The 23,382-nt window shown below is 33.6% G+C and overlaps 1 protein-coding gene across 4 annotated transcripts in view; it reads left to right on the top strand.

The window, feature by feature from the left end:
* ACAP2 (ArfGAP with coiled-coil, ankyrin repeat and PH domains 2) overlaps positions 1–23,382 on the top strand; it is a 162,508-nt gene that overhangs the window by 100,571 nt on the left and 38,555 nt on the right. For 3 of the 4 annotated variants that reach the window (XM_037137166.2, XM_037137168.2, XM_037137169.2), the window contains exons 9-14: positions 2,884–2,958; positions 7,820–7,932; positions 15,434–15,454; positions 18,485–18,536; positions 20,363–20,463; positions 21,354–21,459. In XM_037137166.2, coding sequence (XP_036993061.1) covers positions 2,884–2,958; positions 7,820–7,932; positions 15,434–15,454; positions 18,485–18,536; positions 20,363–20,463; positions 21,354–21,459 — 468 coding nt within the window. The remainder of the gene's footprint in view (positions 1–2,883; positions 2,959–7,819; positions 7,933–15,433; positions 15,455–18,484; positions 18,537–20,362; positions 20,464–21,353; positions 21,460–23,382) is intronic. The other variant, XM_037137167.2, reaches the window with a different exon arrangement.

Consider the following 23,382-nt stretch of genomic DNA (forward strand, 5'->3'; position numbering starts at 1 on the left):
GCCCAAACACCATGCCTAAAGGTTTTGGTTTGGTAAGTTAAAGTCAATGTCTACTAGTATAGACTAAAAACAGAATTTGGCTTGGGATAGGGTCCTAAGAATGACCAATTTTTAAGAGATTGCTAGGTAAGAAGAGTTCCATGAGAACAAAATGAGAAAGAAGATAGACAACTGGGAGCCTAGAGTGTCTCAAAAAGGAGAGGGTGGTTGTCAGTACAAATACTGGAAGGAATCATCTCCTAGGACTGAGAACTATCTTTGGGTTTAGCAGCAAGAGAGTTGAAGGTCCTAGCAGCAGGAATTCAAATTTCTAATTTAGATTTAGAAAGCTAAATTACAATGGGTAGAGGTGAAAGTAAAATAGGCAAGTAAAGAACAGGAAAGAATTTTCAAGAAACTTTATTGGGAAAGAAAGAAAGAGAAGGTGGTAGCTAGAAAGGAATATGAGCTGGAAGAAGGTTTTATTTAAAGTAGTATGATTTACACAAATTTAAAAGCAGAAGGGAATGACAAAAGTTGAAAAGCAGAAAGAGAAGGTGGCAGGAGTGGACGGCATTCAGAACGCAGGTCAATGATCCGGGTGCCTGTCTACTTACAGGAACCTGTTAAACTCAAAATGTCCAACACTAATAGAAACATGGGATACCTCTTGCTATGCCCCTAAATCTGTGTTCCTAATATGTTCCCCAGCACCTAGGAGACAAAACTGCTAGTCTTCACTATTCCCCAACTCATACCTCAACTTTCCTCCAAGTTGAAAAATATTTTTTCTTATACTTCTCCAACAGATTGGAAAGGGAATTTCCCCCCTTACTGCTGCAATAGCAGTGGGGTAGAATGCAGAAGAGGAATTTACTATGGATTTGACAGGCAGAAAACCATCTATGTGGAAGGTATATGCCTTCAAGTTTATAAATATTAGGTTGAATCTTGGGGGCTGCCCTGTTCTGCACTTCAATCTGAATGGGTGAATATTTATGTGCCATTCAAGTATAGGCTATAGAACTGTGGTCCAAGGATTATTCCACTTATTCAGTATAAGAATCTATTGAGTTCAAACATTTTCCTAATGCAGCATGTACCAGCATTACTGTTAAATTACTGTTACATATCACTAAGATATATATGTATTAGATCCTAAAGTGGGGTGGTATAGTTACCATCTAAATCAATTCGTTTATGGTAGTGATAGTCTGTTTCAGTGTGTTTCCTGTGATAATTATCCAGTGATATTAAGAATCTGTGCCTAGAATTACTGTTCTGTGGGGGGGGGGAGCACAAAGCACATCATTTATAATAGTAAATAAAAGATGAAAAATTTTGCAAGAAGGTCCTTTTTCAATTCAGTTTTTAAAGGATATCAGTTAGAAATGTGTACATTTAATACTTTATCTTCTTCCATATTTCTATTGATATTTATATTTTTATTTATTCATTTACCACACATTAATCAGAAGTGATGGGGATTCAAAGATGAAATGACATTTATCACAGTCTAGAAGAGTAGTAGAACCATATAACGGAGTACTGTATAACCCAGTTGTTTGTTATTCTAGCAAAAAGTAGTTCAAAAAGCCAGCAAACTTGTTATAATACTGGAAATCAGATACTTATCTTGATGAAAGATCATCTTTTCTGATGGAAAAATGGGATTTTATTACTTCCTGAATTTTTTGAGCTTTTAAAAAAACCTTTAAAATTGGTGATTTTCTCTAAAACACCAATTTGAAAGTATACACGCACCTTCATGTTCATAGCAGCATTATTTACAAAGCCAAGATCTGAAGACAGCCCAAGTACTTATCAGTAGATGAGTGGATAAAAAGGCTGCAGTACATTCACACAATGGAGTTCTATATGGCTATGAAAAAGAAGGAAATCTTCCCTTTTGAAACAGTATGGATGGACCTGGAGATTATTATACTAAATGAAATAAGCCAGTCAGAGAAAGACTAATACTATATGATCTCATTCATATGTGGAATCTGCTGAACAAAATAGAAACAGAGACATGGATACATGGAACAGACTGACAGCTATCAAACAGAAGGGGAGAGGAAGGCTCTGAATGAAAGAAGTTGAAGGGATTAGACAAAGAACATATATGGATAACCTGTAGACACAGACAACAGTGGGGTGATGGCCAGAGGGAAGGGAGAATTGAGGCTGGGAGGACGGGAGCAAAGGACAACAATAAAAATTTTTTAAAAAATTTTTTTAAGTTGGTGATTTTATAGCCTGGTTTTATGAATGACTGCTATTATATTTTTTTTTGCTTTCTTTTATCCATTGAATTATTTTTATACCTTTTCGATTTACTTATAATATTAGGAAGCCAACTTGAAAACCGGAAGTATCTTGAATGATCAGAGGAGGTTTTGCCACTCTTAGTTGCTACTTTTTGCTGTTGCAGGAAAAAGAATCACCAGTGTATTTTCTTTCTATCTTTGATTGTAACTACCAGAATTGCTGAGTGAGTCAGCAGGCAACTTAAGATGGATTCATTTTCCCTATTCAAGGAGTGAATGTGTTATCACTATTATGTCCTTGACACGGCCTCCTCTATCACATTTGTTTGAAATTGACTGTTCTTAGGAACATTTTCCCTAGAGAAGTTAACTTAGAGCTTTTTAAAGAGGATATATTACCACAAAACAAAATAAAACAAACTTCCACTTTAAGTTATAGCCCAAATGCCTTTTTTTTAAGTTATTTTATTGTTGAATTACAGTTGTCTGTATTTTCTCCCTACTCCTCCCCCTCACTCCCTCCAAACCCATCTCCCTCCCTAAATTGACTGACTTTTTGTGACTCTGATTTTTTTTTGAAAAGCATACTCGGTTTTTTATGTCTCTATAATTTTCTCATTTTCTCCCTTTCTAGTTGGATCAACTGGTTGTGGATGCAGCAAAAGAAAAAAGAGAGATGGAGCAAAAACATTCCACCATTCAACAAAAGGTAGCTGAGGAGGAAAGTTAAAAGAGATTAATTTCTGTTTTATTCAATTTTTTTATTATTGGGTTCAGTAAGATACCATTGTGTTTGAACACATATTTTGAGTCATTTGGTTTTATTATTCCTTTACATCAAAATATTTGAAAGCCATGCTCTTGAACCAGTTTATAAAAATGGCAATCTGTTAGGGCCTTAATTCATTTAAAAGCGGCACTTGGTTAGAATTTAAAACACTATTTATAGTTTCAGTTACGATATTACCAACCCCTGTAAAAGAGTGTGTGTGTGTGTGTGTGTGTGTGTGTGTGTGTGTGTGTGTGTGTGTGTGAGAGAGAGAGAGAGAGAGAGAGGTTTGGGATGGGGGTTGCAGGCAGAGTAGATAGAGGTGGGGAACACCTTAGCATAAATGTGTGTGTTTGGTGTTATGGACTTTCCATCTGTAAGTACTGTAAGCACTCTCCATCTCATGTGATGCTGAAATTTCACTTGCATTTCTTGTTAATTTTCCTAAGGTTGAACTGATATTTGAAATATATATTTTATTCTCACCCGAGGATATGTTTATTGATTTTAGAGAGAGAGGAAGGGGTGGGGGAGAGAGAGACAGAGACCCATCCATGTGAGAAAGAAACATCAATCAGTTGCCTCCTGTATGCTCCCCAACCGGGGATCAAACCAGAAACCTAGCTAGGTATGTGCCCTGACGGGGAATCAAACCCACAACCTTTTAGTGTACAAGTTGATGCTTCAGTCAGCTGAGCTACCCAGCCAAGGCAAAAATATACTTTTAAATGTGAAACCAGTTTTTTTATCTTATGTAGTCAGTGACATTTTTATGTAGTTATCTGAAAACAAAAGGAAAGAATTAGAGGCAGAATGTAATAATACAAGTATATGACAATATGCCTTCTAGCATGTCACAGCAGTTGCCTTGATTAGTCGTTTTCCCAGGGCGAGTTTATTGATTACATGCATGATATATTGACCTCTGAGATTTTCCTAGATGTGGGAAACTCAATTTCAGAATTTGTGGTAGTAGGGGACTATGTTTGTACTTATCCCTAAGGGGAGAAAAAATGCCTTTTAGCATTACTTTTAGAAATCTTTTCCCTTGGTATTGAGCAATCAAATCAACTTTTGCTATGGTTTATTTGGAATTTGAAATACTAGTAAACTATATCTGACATAGAACATGTCAGTGGAAAAAAATGAAAATGAAATGAGTAATAAAAATAAGGAAAATTTATTGGTGATGAGTTATTAATACTCAAAGAGAAACATACCACACTATCTTTAAATTTGTTACTTCTAGCTATAGTAAGACTTACTGCATGTTTTATTTTTGTTTAAGGTTAAAGTACTTTTGACTGGATAACTTGTTTTAATGACATTACCATAGAAAAATTGTCCAAAATTTGTGATCATTTCTACTTAAAACAAGATCATGATATTTGTTGAAACGTGACTGTTTGCTTAAACTGAATTATTTGGTTAATATTATGTATCTTTTAATGTCTTTCCCTATTATATATATACAGTTCAAAACTAGTAGATTATTAAATCTAAAATTCATTTATTTGATTTTAAGTAATAGTCAATAACTGTTTCCCTTTAAAGGAAGTAATGTTATTTGTGCTCATTATGTATACTTACCTTTTTTCCTGCCCTTAAATGCTGACACAGGCTGCATTACAGGTAACCAAAAAAGAGGTGGGGAGGGGAGATCCAGTGCACTAATTAAGGGAAAGTATGTCTATTTACAACCATTTTTCAAAATGTTATACCATTTCCAGCAGGCAGCACTGTGTGAGAATTTCCCTTGCTACTTGCCACCTCATTATACCAAGAGAGTTTTTAATATTTTGTCTATTTTGGTGGGTAGATATTGACATCTGATTGTAGTTTTAATGTATGTGTTAGTCAGAAATAGCTCGAGTACCTTCTTCTATGTCTTGATTCATTTGGATAGCCTGTTTGTGAAACGTCTGTTAGTCCTTTTCCCATTTCTCTATTAGGTTGCCTGTTAATCAGGTTCTCCATATGTTCTGAATATAAACTCCCTTTGGGGGTATATGTGTTTTTTAGTTAAGTCTTTGATGGTTTTGTGTGTGTGTATCTTTTTGCATCTTGTTTAGTAAATCCTTCCCAACCCAAAATCATGAAGATACATCTCCTCTTTAATCTAAATGTTTATAAGTTTGCCTTTTATGTTTCAGTCTAGAATCCATCTGTGATTGGGTATTTGTGTGTGGTGTGTGGTGTGAGGTAGAGATCCAATTTCCTTTTATTATCACATTGGTAGCTAATCAGACATTTAAAAGTTTATTTTTTCCCTACTACTCTCTCTGTATTTTGTCTTCTGTTAAAGATCACATTTCCATACATGTGAGGTTAGCTTCAGGCTCTCTATTTTGCTTCACTGGTTTTTTGTCTTTATTATGCCAGTACTGTGCTACATTAATTATTTTAACTTTATAGTACATCTTTTATCTGACTAAGCAACGCCTCCTACCCTCTTTTCTTCAAAAGTGAATTGCCTGAATTTTGCATTTTCATATAAATTTCCAGAGCAACTTTTCAGGTTGTATAAAAATAGTTTGGGGATTTTAATTGAGATTGCATTGGACCTATACATCAATTCAGAGAATAATTGATATCTTCATGAGCTTGAAATAATTTTCCATTTATTTTAAGTTTTCTTTAAGTTTACTTTAAGTTTGTTTACTTTAAGTTTTCTTTACTTTATGAAGTTTGATAATTTTCTTATCTTTTGTTATATTTATTCCTAGAGACTTGTGTTACTTTTAAATTTTTATCACAGCTTACCTTTGTCATATATTAAAATAAAATTGACTTTTCTGTATTGATTTTACAACCAGTAATCTTGTTGCAGTCTTTTAAACACTAATTTGTCTCTGGATTCTTTGTGTACATCTTTTGATGTTCTCTGAACAAAGTCATATTATCTACAAATAATGATAGTCATTTTTCTTCCTTTCCAGTCTTTTGCATTTTATTTGTTACCTTGCTGGCTTGGACTTCCAATATAGTCTTGAATCGATGTGGTAATAATGGTCCTTCTTGTCTTACTTGCAATTTCAAAAGGAAACGTTTCTATTAGATTCCTTTTTTTGGGCCAGCCTTACTTTTCTGTTCCCTGGACTCCACACCAAAGCTTCACATTCTTCTGATATATCAGATGTCTTTAAGGTGAAAGCTAGCTTCCTTGCTCTGATTACCTGCTTGGCCTCCAACTTTCACTTAATCCTTTGCCTTTGAGTATTCCTTTCTAATTTGCAGTACATCAATATATTTAAATTCTAATATTGTATATTTTATCCAACATTATTAATTGCTTTCATTATAAAATCATATAATCTATCATATTTTAAGAACCATAAGATATTAATTTGATATTAATAGCAGTTAAATTAAAGACATGATTTATCTCAAGAAATATAGTTGAAAAATTGAAGAACATTTACAAATGCACTACATTTTCAATGAAGTGTTGTTTGATGTTTTAAGGAGCATAATAGTTATTAAAAAACTGCTGATGCTGCAAGTGAAATGTAGAATGTTGCCAAACTCAATTATATCTATTGCTGACTTAATCCTGGCTGCATAATTAAATAAATTATAGCTTTGAATAAATTTTAAGTGAGAGAATTAAAGTTTCTCTTTTTTCCCAAAGAGAAAGTAGGAAGAAATGTGACAATTCATTGACAGATTTTGTTTCATTTGCTTATTTTAGATTATCATGACTTTTTAATGGTTAAATTTTGGAACATGTAAGGAAAGTTTTTGTTTTTAATTCTGACTTTAGTTTACTTCCTTTTTCTATCTTTGTAGACTCTTACATTTGGAAGGCCCTCAGGTGGTTCTCACCCTGCCACACCCTCAATGCCGTACCTCTCTGTCCAGTGGTCTTGGCACGTGGTCATTCACAGGTCATTCAGCCTGTGTAAAGGTCTTTCTCAAGACAGAATTTTACTCCCTAATAAATCATATTTTAATCACTGATCATTGTTCCAGAATAATTTTGAAATTTCTGAGACTGATTTTTAAAGTTTTAAATTTGAAGATAGCAGCAGTCTTACAATTTTACTAGACTACTTTGAAAGTTTATCAGGAAATATTTTAAAGATAGGACTACTAATTTCAAAATTTCATGGATCCTTGGAATAAAGTTTAATTTAAATTGCATTCAAGTGAAAATTAAAATGATTAGAATGATAGAAGAAGGTTATGAATAGAAAAAAATTAGTTCAACATGTCCACTTCAAACTGTGCTTTTCCTTTGCAACACTAAATTTTGTTTTAAGAAAAAATGACTATTTCACTACTTCCAAATAATGGAGTTATTACTTCTATCAGATTTAAAAACTATGGTAATTGTCATATATTTAGAAAGCAGTGGTAATCCCATTTAAAATATCCATATTCCTTTCTTTGTTAGCATGTACATCACCATAAAGTATTAGAAAGAAATGAAGATATTTTAAAGATAACACCCTGTATAATATTTAGTTATTCTTTTTGTCTGTTTCTATTCATATTATTTTGTACTTTTAATCACAGTACATATACAATTTATATAATTTTTCTTTTTTAGAGTATATCCCAATAATCATCTGTTTTTATATTACTGCACAATAGTCTACTGAATTGAAATACCTTAATATGTTGAAACATTCTTCTTCTATTATTGAATATTTAAGTTTACCTCCTTCTTATGAATATTGTTGATATAACCGTCTTAATGAAATTTTTTTCTACCATTCAAGCCGTTTTTCTAGGATAAATTTGTTATCTAGGCAACTTAGTCAAATGATACAATTTTTTTATGTATTATTTTGTCTAGGATTTCTCCAGTGATGATTCTAAGTTAGAATATAATGTAGATGCTGCCAATGGCATTGTAATGGAGGGATATCTGTTCAAACGAGCCAGCAATGCCTTCAAAACTTGGAACAGGTAATATATTTCAAATACTAGACTAAATCTTTCTATATTTTCAGTTTTCTGACTTTTCCTATGATTTGGCAACTCTTTCCTTTATAATTCTCTAAATTTACAGTCCAGAGTAATTTTCCTAAAACCAGTTCACTGAATCTAAAATGCCTTTCTAGGAAAGGGGACTGACCCTAAAAAGCAAGCGAAAATAACACTAATTCTAAATTCTAAAATTTGAGCAAAGTTTAAACCAGGAAGCAAGAAGAATTTTTATAGTGACTGGTGTATACTCACTGGACCATTATAATAAATAAATTTTGAATTCGAGCTACTCTTCATATGTTAGGAAATAGATCTGATTACAAATTATGTGTTAAATTCATAATGGTTAAATAAGCCAAGTAAGCTACCCCCTCCCATTCCTGTCCTGTATGATGTTTATGTACATTTTTACTTAGTGTTTGTTTATGAATTTTAAGCCAGGTGATTCTGATCTTTGCAATAATTTTTATTAACCAGGAGTTTTAGGAAATGGGGTTGTTCTTATGTGACGTCTGTGTGGTAGCTGGTTCTCCTTTATTCTAAACTTGATAGCTACCAAAAACTGAATTTTTTTTGCTAAAATTATTTTTATAAAATATTAATTCAATAAATTCTGCTAAATGAATGAGTGTATAAAATATTTTATTGTCTTTTTCCATGTATTAACATACTGAAGGGTTGTCTCAGGATCGGCCTCCTGAATAAAAGTGTTTGGTCTTTTATTCAAGAATGCCTATATTTTTGCAATAAATAAATAAATAAATAAAGCTTTAAGTTGGGCGCCATCCCACAAAATGAAAGGTCAGGTTTGGTCCCTAGTCAGGATACATGTGAGAGGCAACCTGTTGGCTTCTTTTTACATTGATATTTCTCTCCCTCTCTTCCTCCCTTTCCTTCTCTCTAAAAAATAAATAAGTAAAAATTTTAAAAAGTAGAACAATGTTGTAATAATTGAGAGTAATACTGGGTTCTAGTTCATTGATTTTCTGTTATATTATTGGTTGACTATATATTTTAATTGCTACTTGAACAAGATATGTATTCACTTAATGGTAGAGATGATGTTCTTTCTTTTAAATGTACATTAACACAATAATTAGAATTTCCTTGGTAAGTTTAGTATACATTTTTTATTTAAATGGAGACAATAATGCTTGAATATTTAATATATGGAAATGGGTTCCTGCTGTACTTGCCTTGATTTGTTGGTGATGAGGTTATATAGAAAAAAATAAATTCAAATTTGAGTGTTTCCCTAGTATCTGGTATTATCGAATGTTTAAATGGTACATGCTGTGTTTTATTTGAAATAATTTTTCTTTACCTGAGAATGAATATGAACTGGAAAGAATGATGATTGCATATGATTTTAAGCCTGAGTTATGTACAACTTTAAAAATAATATATGCATATAGAAGGACCAGCTAACATGGTCTGGTTAGAAATAATGTTATTAGCTATTATAAAGTGAAAATGAAAAATTAAAACTCTGTTTTCTAAGCTGTAAAAACTAAAATCTTTCTAGCCTTTCCTGGCAAATTTCCATAGCCAGAGAAGGGAATTAAAATACAAAATAGTATGATTATCAAATTTTTATAATAAAGATTATCAGTCAACACAGTTTCATGAGGTAATGTTAGAATTCTTTCAGATTTCAAAACATACTTAAACTTTAACACAGTGAAAATGTAATAAATCCATGGAAACTTAAGAATGCAATGATCTCAGGCTTCAAAATAAAGCACAGTGTTAGAGAAAATTTGCATTGCCATTTAAGACAGTAGAAAACATGAATTCTGATTGAAGCATGGACCTTTTTATTTTTTATTATTTGTTTCATAAATTCTATTAATTAGCATAGATACTAAAATGTAACTAAAATCAAACAGGAAATAATTGTTAAATTCTCAATTCTAGATATGTTACCTTTCACTTGGAAAGTGAAAAAGATAGTACCTTTAGAAATGAGGCTGCTTTACAAAGGACATGCCATCTATATGTAATGGGATGACAGCTACTGATTCAACATCCTAACTGTTAGTAAAGAAATGGAGGTGCCGAGAGATGGTTATTCGTTCAAGGTCACACAGGTGATTCATGACAAAACTGAGGCCCAAAACCTAGCATTTTTTAAAAACTTGATATGGAAATTCCAAGTCATCTATATTTTGATTAAACAAGATATTTCAGCTATTAAAAATATTTTAGAAGTTATTTTTAAAAACCTTCCTAGTCCATTAGCATTATTAGGAAATATAATTAATATTAATTAACTCGCAAATTAGTTCATTTTCATGTACTTTTTAGAGAACATTTTGATGAAAATACTTGTAAAAAGCAGACTTGTAGAAATAGAACATATAAACATTATATAAAACTCCTTCACAAACAGGAAGTGAAAGTCAAACCTTGTAACAAAAGTGTTAAATATTTTCCAAGTTATAGGCCAGTAACTATAAAAGGGAAAGGAAAGGAAAGAAAAAGTAATCTATTAAATATTATTTAGAATTTTCTTTACTTTTTAATTAAAATTTTTTGGAATGTATCTAAATTTCTTACATGAAATTTATAAAAAACGGAATTTCTGGAAATAATTGCAAATAATTTTTCTTTACCTATATATGACCTGAGTATCTGACCTACTTCTCAGATTAGTTCTCAGTCCAGTTTGATTTAATATAGTATACTAGCTTCTGAATAAAGACTGTGTATTAGACTTCCAGCCAAGATGGAGGCATAGGTACACACACTGTGCCTCCTCGCACAATCAAAATAAGTACAACAAAAATTTAGAAACAAAAAACAACCAGAACTGACAGAAAATTGAACTGTACAGAAGTCCAATAACCAAGGAGTTAAAATAGACATATTCATCCAGACCCGTGGGAGGGGTGAAGTCCGGTGGCTGGGTGGAGAGGGGTCGCGGCAAAAAAGTGGTGGCTTGTAGACCCTGGGCACACAGGCGGCTGCTGGCAGACCCAGCAAGGCATGCAAGGTGGGTGGCTGGCTGACTAGGTGGTCAAACATTCGCACGTGCAGATAAGCCAGGAGAAAGTGGGAAATGAGACAGACCTTGCAACCCAGGCCTCCAGTGCAGGAAAATAAAGCCTCAAAACACCGATCGAAAACACCTGTGGGGGTTGAGGTGCTGGAAGGGACTTCCAGCCTCACAGGAGAGTTTATTGGAGAGACCCACCGGGTTCTAGAATGTACACAAGCCCACCCACATGGAAATCAGCACCAGAAGGACCCAGTTTGCTTGGGGGAAGTGGGGAAAGTGACTGAAATCCAGCAGAGAGCAGAGCAAGCGCCATTGTTCTTTCTCTGACCCCTGCCGTGTAGGAGACCATTCTGTGTGGCATGGGCCCAGCCCCCAGTGGCAAACATTTACTGCAAAGTAACTTCCTAAAATCCATGCTAAATCTTCCAAGGATGAGTGTAACTGGTTCAATCACTTTTTCCTTTGCATTTGCAAATATCCCTCTTCTGTGATGTGATTAGCGGCATTGTCTCCTTGTTTTCTGCAAAAGGTAACTACCTAGTGTAACCTGTGCATAGTAAATGAGGACTATCATGTAATGTGCTGAGAAGCCCAATAAAGGCTGGTCACCACCACAAGGGCCACAGCTTTTGCTCCCCTTGAGAGAAAAAGCCATGATGTCCCTCTTCCTCCACCAGACTTGGTAGTGCATGTGAACGTCTCATTTCATCCATAATGATGCAGACACTGCGGGCTGGCGTCTGCATCACTGCCCCACATACAGTGTCACAACCCAGTGACTGGGTTGTCCCACCCTGGTGAACACCTAAGGCTCTGCCTCTTACTAAGTAACAGGCACAATAATACCCCCAAAAAAAAAAAAAAAAAAAAAAGAACAAACCAAACAGAAGAACAGATCAAAGCTCCAGAACAAATACAACTAAACGACAAAGAGATAGCCAACCTATCAGATGCACAGTTCAAAGCACAGGTGATCAGGATACTCACAGAATTGGTTGAATTTGGTTACAAATTAGATGAAAAAATGAAGGCTACGCTAGGTGAAATAAATGAAAATGTACAGAGAACCAATAGTGATGGGAAGAAAACTGGGACTCAAATCAATGGAGTGGACCAGAAGGAAGAAAGCAACAACCAAACATAAAAGAATGAAGAAACAAGAATTTTTTAAAAATGAGGAGAGGCTTGGGAACCTCCAGGACATCTTTAAATGTTCCAACCTGAATTATAAGGGTGCCAAAATGAGAAAAGGAAGAGCAAAAGTGGAAAAGTTACTTGAACAAATAATAAAGGAGAATTTCCCCAATCTGGCAAAGGCAATAGACTTCCAGGAAATCCAGGAAGCCCAGAGAGTCCCAAAGAAGTTGGATCCATGGAGAAACACACCAAGGCACATCATAATTATATTAGCCAAGATTAAAATGAAAGAGAGAATAGTAGAAGCAGCAAGAGATAAGGAGACAGTCACCTACAAAGGAGTTCCCATCAGACTGTCAGCTGATTTCTCAAAAGAGACCTTACAGGCAAGAAGGGCTAGAAAGAAGTATTCCAAGTCATTAAAGACAAGAACCTACAACCAAGATTGCTCTATCCAGCAAAGCTTTCATTTAGAATGGAGGGGCAGATGAAGTGCTTCTCAGCCAAGGTCAAGTTCAAGGAGTCACCAAGCCCTTATTATATGAAAAGTTAAAGGGACTTATCTAAGAAAAAGAAGATAAAAAACATGTATGGTAAAATGACAGCGAACTCACAATGATTAACAACCACACTTAAAACAAAAATAAAAACAAATTAAGCAAACAACTAGAACAGTAACAGAACCACAGAAGTGGAGATCACATGGAGAGTGGGAGAGAGATCACATGGAGATCACATGGAGAGATCAGGGGAGTGGGAGGAGAAGGGGGAGAAAAGGTACAGGGAATAACTAGAATAGATGGTAGGCAGAAAATAGACGGGGGGCGGGCAAGAATAGTATGGGAATTGTAGAAGCTAAAAAACTTATGACACATGGACATGAACTAAAGTGGGGGAATGTGGGTGAGACAGTGCACAGGGTGGAGGGGAATGAAGCGGGGAAATAGGATAACTGTAATAGCATAGTCAATAAAATATATTTAAAAAATAAATACATTAAATAAAATTTAAAAAGCAATCTAGAAATCTAAAAAAAAAAAAAGACTATGATATTTGTGCCTTAACTTTAAAAATCCAAGAATCCTGGCCCTGGCTGGTGTAGCTCAGTGAATTGAGCACAGGCCTGCGAACCAGAGTATAGCGGTTCAGTTCTCAGTCAGGGCACATGCCTGGGTTGCAGGCCATTTCCTAGCAGGGGACACATGAGAGGCAACCATACATTGATATTTCTCTCCCTCTCTCCTCCCCTTCTCCTCTAAAGATAAATAAATAAAATAAAAATATATATTTAAAAAAATCCAAGAATCCTATTCAAAGAAAGATCTTTTTATTGCCTATTGTTTTTAGTTTTATTTTGTTTTGTTCTTAGATCATTTGTAGATTACTTTTAGGGGAACATTTTCTGTCATAATTACCATAGGTGTCAATCATGATGAAAAATTTGCTATTATATATAGTTTTATAGAATAGTGGCATATAACATTTTCAAAATCAACTTTTTCAAAAGACCTTCTTCCTGAGAGAAATATAAATTTCTGATGTTTTAAAACCTGACCTTTTGCTTCATAAAATCTATCTTGAAAGCATTATTCTGTAATGTAAAATTTAACTGAAGAGGTCATATTTTGTGTGATGTGGTTGAATTAGTATAAGGAGTGAAATATTTTATGTCTCATGAATTTTTTAGCTTGTTTCTGATTGGCTGTAGGTTTCTGGTTCTTCAAAGATTTTTATATGTCTATAGTATATGTATATACTTTCTGAACACATGAGAAATCTACCAACATAATACTTTTTTTTGGGCTGGTATTTTTTTATTTAGTTGTTTTTTTTTTTCTGAAATCTCATATTTACTTATTTTTTACCTCCTTCCCCTCTTTCCACCCCCTCTTGTTTTTGACCCTGTGCCCTTTATAAATGTTACTATCAACCCTTTACCCATTTCCCCCATTATCCACTCCCCTTTCTCCTCTGGTCACTGTCAGCCTATTCTCAATTTCACTGTCTTTGGTTATATTTTGCTTACTTGACCATTTTGTTGATTAGGTTCCACTTACACGTGAGATCATATGGTATTTGTCTTTCACCGCCTGGCTTATTTCACTTAGCATAATGCTCTCCAGTTCCACTTAGCATAATGCTCTCCAGTTCCATCCATGCTCTTGCAAAGGGTTGGAGCTTCTTTCTTTCTTTCTGCTGCATAGAATTCCATTGTGTAAATGTACCATAGTTTTTTGATCCATTCATTTACTGATGGGCACCTAGATTGCTTCCAGTACTTGGCTATTGTAAATTGTGCTATGAACATTGGGGTGCGTTGGTTCTTTTGGATTGGTGTTTCAGGGTCCTTAGGTTATAATTATTATACTAGCAGTGGAATCAAAATAATATTTCTATGTCAGGCCATTTTCTCAGTGTGGCAGCTTTACTTCATGCTCAGATCAATGCTAGATGGATTACTGGTACCTATATTTCTCTTAGACTTTTCATGATAAATTCAGAAAGGATGAATAAAAAAGGAAAATGATTAAATATTATCATTTTTAGTCATGAGCTGGTAAAACTAATAAAACTGAATAATTATGTGCTACCCTTAGTCTTTGTAACTAGAAAATAAAGCTAAAAGCATAAAATGTATTATACAATTTCTAAAAACAAAATATTCTATATGCTGCTATAGATATAAATGCTTGTTTTTTTTTAGTTTGTTTTAAAATAAGTGTATATGTGGATTAAAGATGAACTCTACTTATGTGTAGCCTTAGAGTCTCTGCTATCATTTAATGAAAAGGGGGTGAGCACAAAGGTGGGTTTATTTGGTTGATAATATTTTATAATGACTGAAATTCTTAATTAATGATTCCACTTTCCTTATGAAAAGGTTCTATTTGTCTCAGGTTTATACAGATATATCTATAGTGATATGTAAATAGTAGAATATTAAGGTGAAGAAGTTACTGTACTGTATTTAATAGCTATAATAGAGGCCTAAAATAACAGTAGAGGTATATATGCCCAAGTGTGCTAAGTCCTGCCAGAACACTCTGCACCATAATACTTGCACCATAATACTTGAAGTAAACTTTTGAATATTTCTGAAATAATAGTGTTTCAGATTCCTAAGAGTTGGAATTATTTATACACATGTATGTATAATATGGGAAAATAATGCAACAGATATGTTTGATTATTTTGTTAGGTTAAAAGCTTAAGCTTGTTTCTTTAATTCTTGCTTTATTTTCATATCATGCTAGTCTTTTGCTTATTTTGCACATTTGCATTTTCATTCTTTTACCACCTTTCCCTTATGTTTTAATCCTGCCCCATTTTTTTACATGACAGGAAAAAGCCCGATCATATCAGGTACAAAATGGCTTTCTTCCCCTCCTCCCCTACCTTACTTCCATTTCCTCTTTGGCACGAAAAAGCTCATAATTAACCTGCATTTCATCTGGATTACTTGCAATGGATATAAAGTCTCTTACGTTTTAAATTGGGGGAAAAAAGTAAACATCCTTTTTGAGGAATGAAATTACATTTTTTCATTGCCTATCTCCTCAATTTATTTTAATCTGGAAATTCATTTTATTTTTATATGTTTTAGTTGCTCAGTGAAGACTATACATTGAATAATATAATACCTTTACTTTTTAAGGGAAATAAGCTAGTAAATACTTTTCAAAAATTTAAATGGTAAGTAGGAATTAGTCTTCTTGGTAATAACCATATTGGTTATGTTGAAAGGGAAGCATCATCAGTTCCTAGATTTTTTTTGTTTGCTTGTTTTGTTTTACCATTTTGGTCTTTTTCCTTTGAAAAGTAAAATTAAATTAGAAATAAAGGCGCATTAAATGTTCAGACTTTTAATTCTGTTAAAGATTCATCTCTTTGGCACTTATATGAATGTGTGCATGAACCTGTTATCTGTATAATTTTAGTGAAAAAGCCTCTAAAATTTAGAAGCTTTGTTTTACCCATGTACTTGATTTCAAGTACAGTTTTTAGACTAGTGATCAAACAGGGTAAAAGGTGGTTGATTTATTTTTTAAATATATTTGTCTCTCCCTCAGTTTTGTCATCTGGAAAGTTTTCCATGGTATTTATAATTTAATGATACTTAATTATTTATGAATAGAATATTTTCATCTCAAATCTTTATTATATCAAGTTAATTCAGTTTGAGAGAGAGATAAAGTTGTGTCTTTTCTTAATGAACCGAGAAATTTTCCTTTTTAAAACACTGTCTGATACAAGTTTTGGTTTTGTGACAGCTTCTGAATCTTGTAGAATATAGTGTAGTTGTCAGTACAATGCTTTCCAAAATTTGTCTTTTTTATTGTTTAATAATCTTTTTTAAGTATCTTCAAATTGCAGGTAACAACTTAAAATATTAAGTATTTTTCTATATTCCTTAGGAATATATGAGCTATCTCATTTTTCTTTTTAATAAAAATATTAATAACTAGGATTAATCTATAGGAGCAATTAAAAATTATATTCCATTTTACTTACTTGATTAAAGTCATGATCTGTGCAAATGAGTATGGTTAGCTCTTTTTTTTTTCTTGTTTTTTATAATGGCAGAGGAAGGGAGACAGTGTCATAAGATATACAAATTCTTGTGATTGAAAATTTTTTTCTACCTGGGGTACCTTATGGTTTTATTTCTTAGGAGCCGTTGCCAAATTGAGATAGATTTCTGGTATCTTTCCTGAGCATACAAAAGCTGATGATACGAGAAAGTCACCAGAAATAGAGAGATGGCAGAGGAACTAGGTTTCAGAAATATATATGATCTGTAAAATTAATAATCAGGAAATTATCTCTGACAAAAAAGCAAAGGAACTTGCTTTTAACCTGATATTTTGTATTAGTTTTAGAGGTTTTGACCCAAAGATGCAACAGGTCAAAATAAATTTATTTTTTTGAAGACCTCAGAAGCATGAAAAGCTTACATGGTTATGTGGGTGTTTTTCTATTGTGCAGTAAAACTCTGTGTAGTTTTTCATCGACTGATATAATGTCATTACTATAAAATGTAAGAATTTTTATTAACATAGTTCATCCTACTTCAGATGCTGTTTTAAAAACACGTCAATCAATATCAGAGATTATTTCCATTGCATGTCATCCCCTGTGGCAGGGCTGCACCTTTTTGTTTGTTTGTAGGTATTTCCTTTAACATTTCTAACCAACTATGTGTCGGATGGCAAAGAAACCCAGAAGTTCTTCCTTTTCTAGCCTGCCTCGTGATGATTTGCATTTAGAGGCAACCTACTTAGTTTTATCTAGATGCTAATTTAACAAATCTCTATTTTAATGGTAAAGGTTATACCTTTTTAAAGTAGCAAGAAAACCTAATAATCTATCTAGCTTAAAAATAGAGAAGCATCTAATCATTTCCTCAACTTTGGAGAATTAACTTACCAATAATTTTAAAAATAGAAACTATAAATATGTCTATATGTAATTTCTAGTTTTTTATTAGTATCATTGAAAAGGTGGAATCTATCTGCTAATAGATTAATAATTAATGTTTAGAAATCATCTCACATGAAACTAATTTTAAAATAATGATTTATTTTGTTTTACTTTTCATGCTTGAGGAGAATTTTTGCTTTCTTTTATGAATGGCTTTTGGCTGGTTAATTTTTTTTTGTAAGTCTTTAGGTCCTTTTACTGTTTTAATAAATTAGAATTAGTAAATATGCCATAAGTAGCTTAGCTTTTTCTTTTAAAAAAGATTGCTAGTAAATTGTTTGCCTCATAATTTACAGTAATAAGGAGAACAATTTAAATAGTTGGATGACTAATTTTTAATAGTAACTTTGATTATTCTGCTTAAATGATTATATAAAAGGCCAAATGAATTGGCATTTGTCTTCTGTTTGATAGCAGTTGTAAAATGATGATTTAATCATCTATTTTGCTTAATAAATCAAACGCTTGCTGAATTAGCTGCAGAAATGTTGAAAACAAAGCACCATTTATTTCAATGTTTTAGTGTATACAAATGGATAGTTTTATTTACAATATAAATTCATTTCTACTTTTAATGAAAGCAGTTATTTTGGGGGAAAGACTTTGGTTATTTTTGAGAAACATCAAAGAAATAATTTTTTACTTTAAAATAATTATTATTTTGTGATAGCATAAAAGATAGCTTTCATTAGGATTTAAATTTCTAACCTAAAATTAATCAAAATAAAGTAGTTTCACTTTCCGAATCTGTGGTTTTAAAATTGTTTAAAATTGTTTTTTACTTTCAGTAATTTCGTTGGCATCAGTTTATATAAAGCAAAACAAAAGAAGTGTACTTCTCAACAACACATAATTACTATAAACTGATTTTAAATTGTTTGTCGAAATTTAATCTATTTTGTATTTATTTAGACGCTGGTTTTCAATACAGAACAATCAGTTGGTTTACCAGAAAAAGTTTAAGGTAGGTTTTTTGTTAAGTAATTATGTGAAAAACCTTCAGTGAGTCCCTGGTTTTGGTTCTTAATCTGTTCGTCTTGGGAAAGCATTAAAGTCCATAAATACTCATGTGTGTGAAATTACTGTTTATCAGTTTTAAGTTTGAGCATGTATAAGAGGATTCACAAGGAAAAAACATCAGTATTTGATACTTAAATGCAGGCTAATTTCAAAATCCAAATTCTGAATTCCTAGCTTTGAGATGGATTTTTTTCTGTTCCAGGATTATTACTTTTTTTCTTCATGTGGTTCTTTGTCTCTTTGTGTGACAGGAATAATACTACCATTCCACAGTAATTTTTTGAGGTTTTAAAAGAGGCTGCCTTTTAAGAAATATTACCCTATGGGGGACAGGTGATAATATAGAAAGGTTAGAAATGACATTAACATGTAACCTCAAAGTAACTTAAATAAAAACCTCTAAATTTGTTAATATTGTTTTTATAGATTTATTTCTCTGAACCTTATTTTAAGGATGAGGAATTTATATGTTTTGGAAAAGCATACTAAAATTACATGTAATGTTGAGAATGTGCTAACTCATTTCCCTCCCAAGTAACATTCAAATGTGCCACTTTATCTCCTTGAACATTTCCCTCTGAAGGTACTGATCCTTGTCCCTCCCCAGTGAACCTAGACTTCTCTGCTCTCCCTCTCCTATCACCAGCCTTGTAGGTGTTCACTCAGAAGAGAGTCAGAGGTGCCCAGTGGCCCAGGAGAGACTATGGGAGGTTTACTTTATGTGGAAGGAGGATATTGAAATGGTCTGTAGACACCATGCAAAGTGGTGAAGATTTTGTTTCCTTTACACGAATCTTTGTAATCTTTGTATAGTTGATGTTGATGCTCACAGCTTTTTCTTTTTTTCTTTTTCTTTTTTTTATTCTGAAGGTTCTGGTAACCTGTGGTATATTTTCTTTTCTCTTTCCGTGTGACCATTTTTTTTTCTTTCTTCCCTTTCCCTTAATCTATGTCTCTTCCCACCATTCACAGATAAACTTTGCCTACAAACTTCTTAAGCTGATATATAGAGAATGTATCATATCAATAAATACTTTTAACATCCAAAAATTAGGAAAAAATAACTTGGTTAATTGGTGACATGAATTTTACCTAGTTAGCCTTTACTAATGATATATTCAACTGTAAATTTGAAATATTCACTTTTACTCTTGAGGTAACACAATATGAAGTTTAACTTTTTAGGTTCTATGATTGCAGATTTTTTCCACACAACTCCTTTATTCTAACTAATTAGGTCATGCTTTTTTCTACTCTGATAAAGTTGGTTTTGAGTTACATTTTTATTAGTACTAGAAAATGATAAAATCTTTCTAATTTTTCTGAGGCATTTTTAGAAGGATATGTAGCCTTTTTTTCCAGTTATGTAAAACTTGACTCATTAAACGCTTCTTTTCCAGATGAAAGTGGGTTTTTTTTATATGTGAATAGGGATCAGGAGTGTAATGGATATGGAAGAAAATTAACGGGAAACTAACATTTATGGAGCTCCTACTAATTAATTACCAAGTTTTGGGCTATGCGTAAACTATTTCATTTAATTCTTATACAGTAGTTTTATGAGTAAGGTAAAAAGTTTTACCAGGGCAGAATTACCTTTATTAGTTATATCTACATAGATAGCTCCTAATCTAAAAATAACAGGAACGTAAATCTTTAAAATTAACCCATTTTATAACCCATTTATACCGAGTAATATTTTTAAGTATATTGATAATAGTATTTGAAATCTAGATTGATAAATATGGGAGTTCTGCTTCCTTATTGTAGGATAACCCCACTGTGGTAGTGGAAGATCTACGGCTCTGCACAGTGAAGCATTGTGAAGACATAGAACGGCGATTCTGCTTTGAGGTTGTCTCTCCGACAAAGTGAGTGGTTCTAAAGAATTTGAGAGTTGCTGTTATGTTTCTATAGTTTGTCTTAAAGGACATTCCAGAGTAGAGAAAGATTTGGGTTTCACTTGTGATGCTCTGTGCTAAAGAGAAAAAAGTATTTAAAGGTAAATTTTATTATTAGTGATTGCAGGTATTTCAGTCAGAAATTTCTGTAACATCTTTCCAGTATCATATGTTCTTTAAATTCCATAAAGGTTATTAATGTGGACATATGAGAACTTTGTAACTGTCATGGATGATGAAGTGAACTCATAATCAGATTAATTTTTTTATGAACATCATTTTACATCTCTACCTTGTAGAAAAATGTTATGTTTACAGTGATCCCTCACTTATTGCGGGAGTTATGTTCCAGAGACCTCCATGATAGGTGAAAATCTGTGAAGTAGCAGCGTTATATTTATTTTATTATTTATATATATTCTAAGACTTTATATGCCCTTCCCACACTCCTATAAACCTTTCCCACACTCTTATAAACACTTCATATGCTCTTAAACACTTTCTACACTCTTAAACCTATAACAACATATAAAATTCTATATGAGTACTCACCAACCCACGATACAGTGAAGCCACAATACATGAACCACAATATAGTGAGGGACTACTGTATATGGTAATTTAAAAGTTTGTTTTCTTTTAATGTGCAGGAGTGGGTAATTTCTTTTCAATAGGTAACTTATTTCATTGATACCTTGATTGCTTAATGAACACTCTCTGTCCTAAAGACAGATAAAAACCTTTCAACAAATACAATTATTTTTGTTAAAATATTATTAAATAGCAAAAAAGTATAAATAGTATTATTATTTGTGGCTTAATTTGGTGAATGAGAGAAAAAAATGTTTATTTCCTTTTAGAAGTTGCATGCTTCAGGCAGATTCTGAAAAACTGCGCCAGGCATGGATTAAGGCTGTTCAGACCAGTATTGCTACTGCTTATAGAGAAAAGGGTGATGAGTCAGAGGTTAGTAAACAATACTGCAATAACAGATGATATATTGTCAAAAGTTTTTAATACTAGTTGTATAACTGTATGATTATAATATTGTTTATTTTTTAATTGATGTATAATTGACAGATGACCTTATATTAGTTTTGGGTGTATAACATAATGATTCAACATTTGTATATACTACGAAATGATGACCACAGTAAGTCTAGTTGCCATCTGTCACCATACGTAGTAAAAAAAATTTTTTCTTTGTCAGTAGACCTTTTAAGATTTATTCTCAGGAATTTTCAAATATGCCATATAGTATTATTAACTATCATTACTACTATGTACATTATGTTCATGACTTACTTATTTTATAACTAGGTGTTTGTATCTTTGGACTCCTTTCACCCATATCATTTTTTTTTATTTTTTATTGATTATGCCATTACATTTGCTCTATTCCCCCCTCCCTTCCCCTCCACCCTGCATACCCCTCCCCCACCATTTCCCCCTTTAGTTCATGAACATGTGTCTCAAATTCTTTAGATTCTGTATTTCCCCTACTATTCTTACCCTCCCCCCATCTATTTTCTATCTACTGTCTATACTACTTTTTTCTGTACCTTCTCCCCCCTTCCCCTCCTCCCACTCCCCTGTTGCTTACCCTCCATGAGATCTTCATTTCTATGGTTCTGCTCCTGATCTAGCTATCCTCTTAGTTTGCTTTTGTTTTAGGTGTGGTTCTTACTAACTGTGAGTTTGCTGTCCTTTCACTGTTCATCTTTTTTATCTTCTTTTTCTTAGGTAAGTCCCTTTAACATTTCATATAGTAAGGGCTTGGTGATGATGAACTCCTTGAATTTGGTCTTATCTGAGAAGCACTTTATCTGTCCTTCCATTCTAAATGAAAGTTTTACTGGGTAGAGCAATCTTGGTTGTAGGTCTTTGGATTTCATGACTTGGAATACCTCTGTCCAGCCCCTTCTTGCCTGTAAGGTCTCTTTTGAGAAATCAGCTGACAGTCTGATGGGAACTCCTTTGTAGGTGACTGTCCCCTTAGCTCTTGCTGCTTCTAGGATTCTCTCCTTCATTTTAATCTTGGCTAATGTAATTATGATGTGCCTTGGTGTGTTCCTTCCCGGGTCCAACTTCCTCGGGACTCTCCGAGCTTCCTGGATTTCCTGGAAGTCTATTTCCTTTGCCATCTTGGGGAAATTCTCCTTTATTATTTGTTCAAATAATTTTTCAACTGGTGGTTGTGCCTTTCCCCCTTCTGGTACCCCTATAATTCGGATGTTGGAACGTTTAAAGATGTCCTGGAGGTTCCCAAGCCTCTCCTCATTTTTCTGAATTCTTATTTCTTCATTCCTTTCTGCTTGATCATCTTTTTCTTCTGTCCGGTTCTCTCCCTTGATTTGAGTCCCAATTTTCTTTCCATTACTATTGGAATCTTTTGTATCCCCATTCATTTCAATTAATTTAGCTTCCATATGTTTCTCTAATTTGTGGCTAAAGTCAACCAGTTCTGTAAGGATCCTTATAACCAGTGTTTTGAACTGTGCATCTGAAAGACTGGCTATTTCTTCATCACTTAGGTCTATCGGTTCTGGGGCTCTGAGTTGTCCTAAAGCCATTTTTGGTCTGTTCGCGCTGTTAAGTGAGCGGAGCGAAGCCTTAGTTGTTTACCAGGACAGGGCGACCCAGGTCGCTGGTTTGTGACGCTGTGTGTGGGGGCGGGGTCAGAGAGGGAGTAATGGCGTTCCTCTCCGCTAGCCCAGCGCATCCAGTCACTCAAACGCCTCGGGCTTGCTTATCCGATCCTAATTTTGCGAGCCTGCTGCACCGCGCAGGTTTCCCTTCTCACTGGTTTCTCCGCACGTAAATGCGCGCGACTGAGCGACCCACCGCGCCTATTCCCTGTGCGCTCCGGCAGCCAGCTCGCTGGCGATC

Source organism: Artibeus jamaicensis, unplaced genomic scaffold, assembly GCF_021234435.1.
Source record: "Artibeus jamaicensis isolate MK-2021 breed Jamaican fruit bat unplaced genomic scaffold, CSHL_Jam_final contig_793, whole genome shotgun sequence".
NCBI classification, from domain to species: domain Eukaryota; kingdom Metazoa; phylum Chordata; class Mammalia; order Chiroptera; family Phyllostomidae; genus Artibeus; species Artibeus jamaicensis.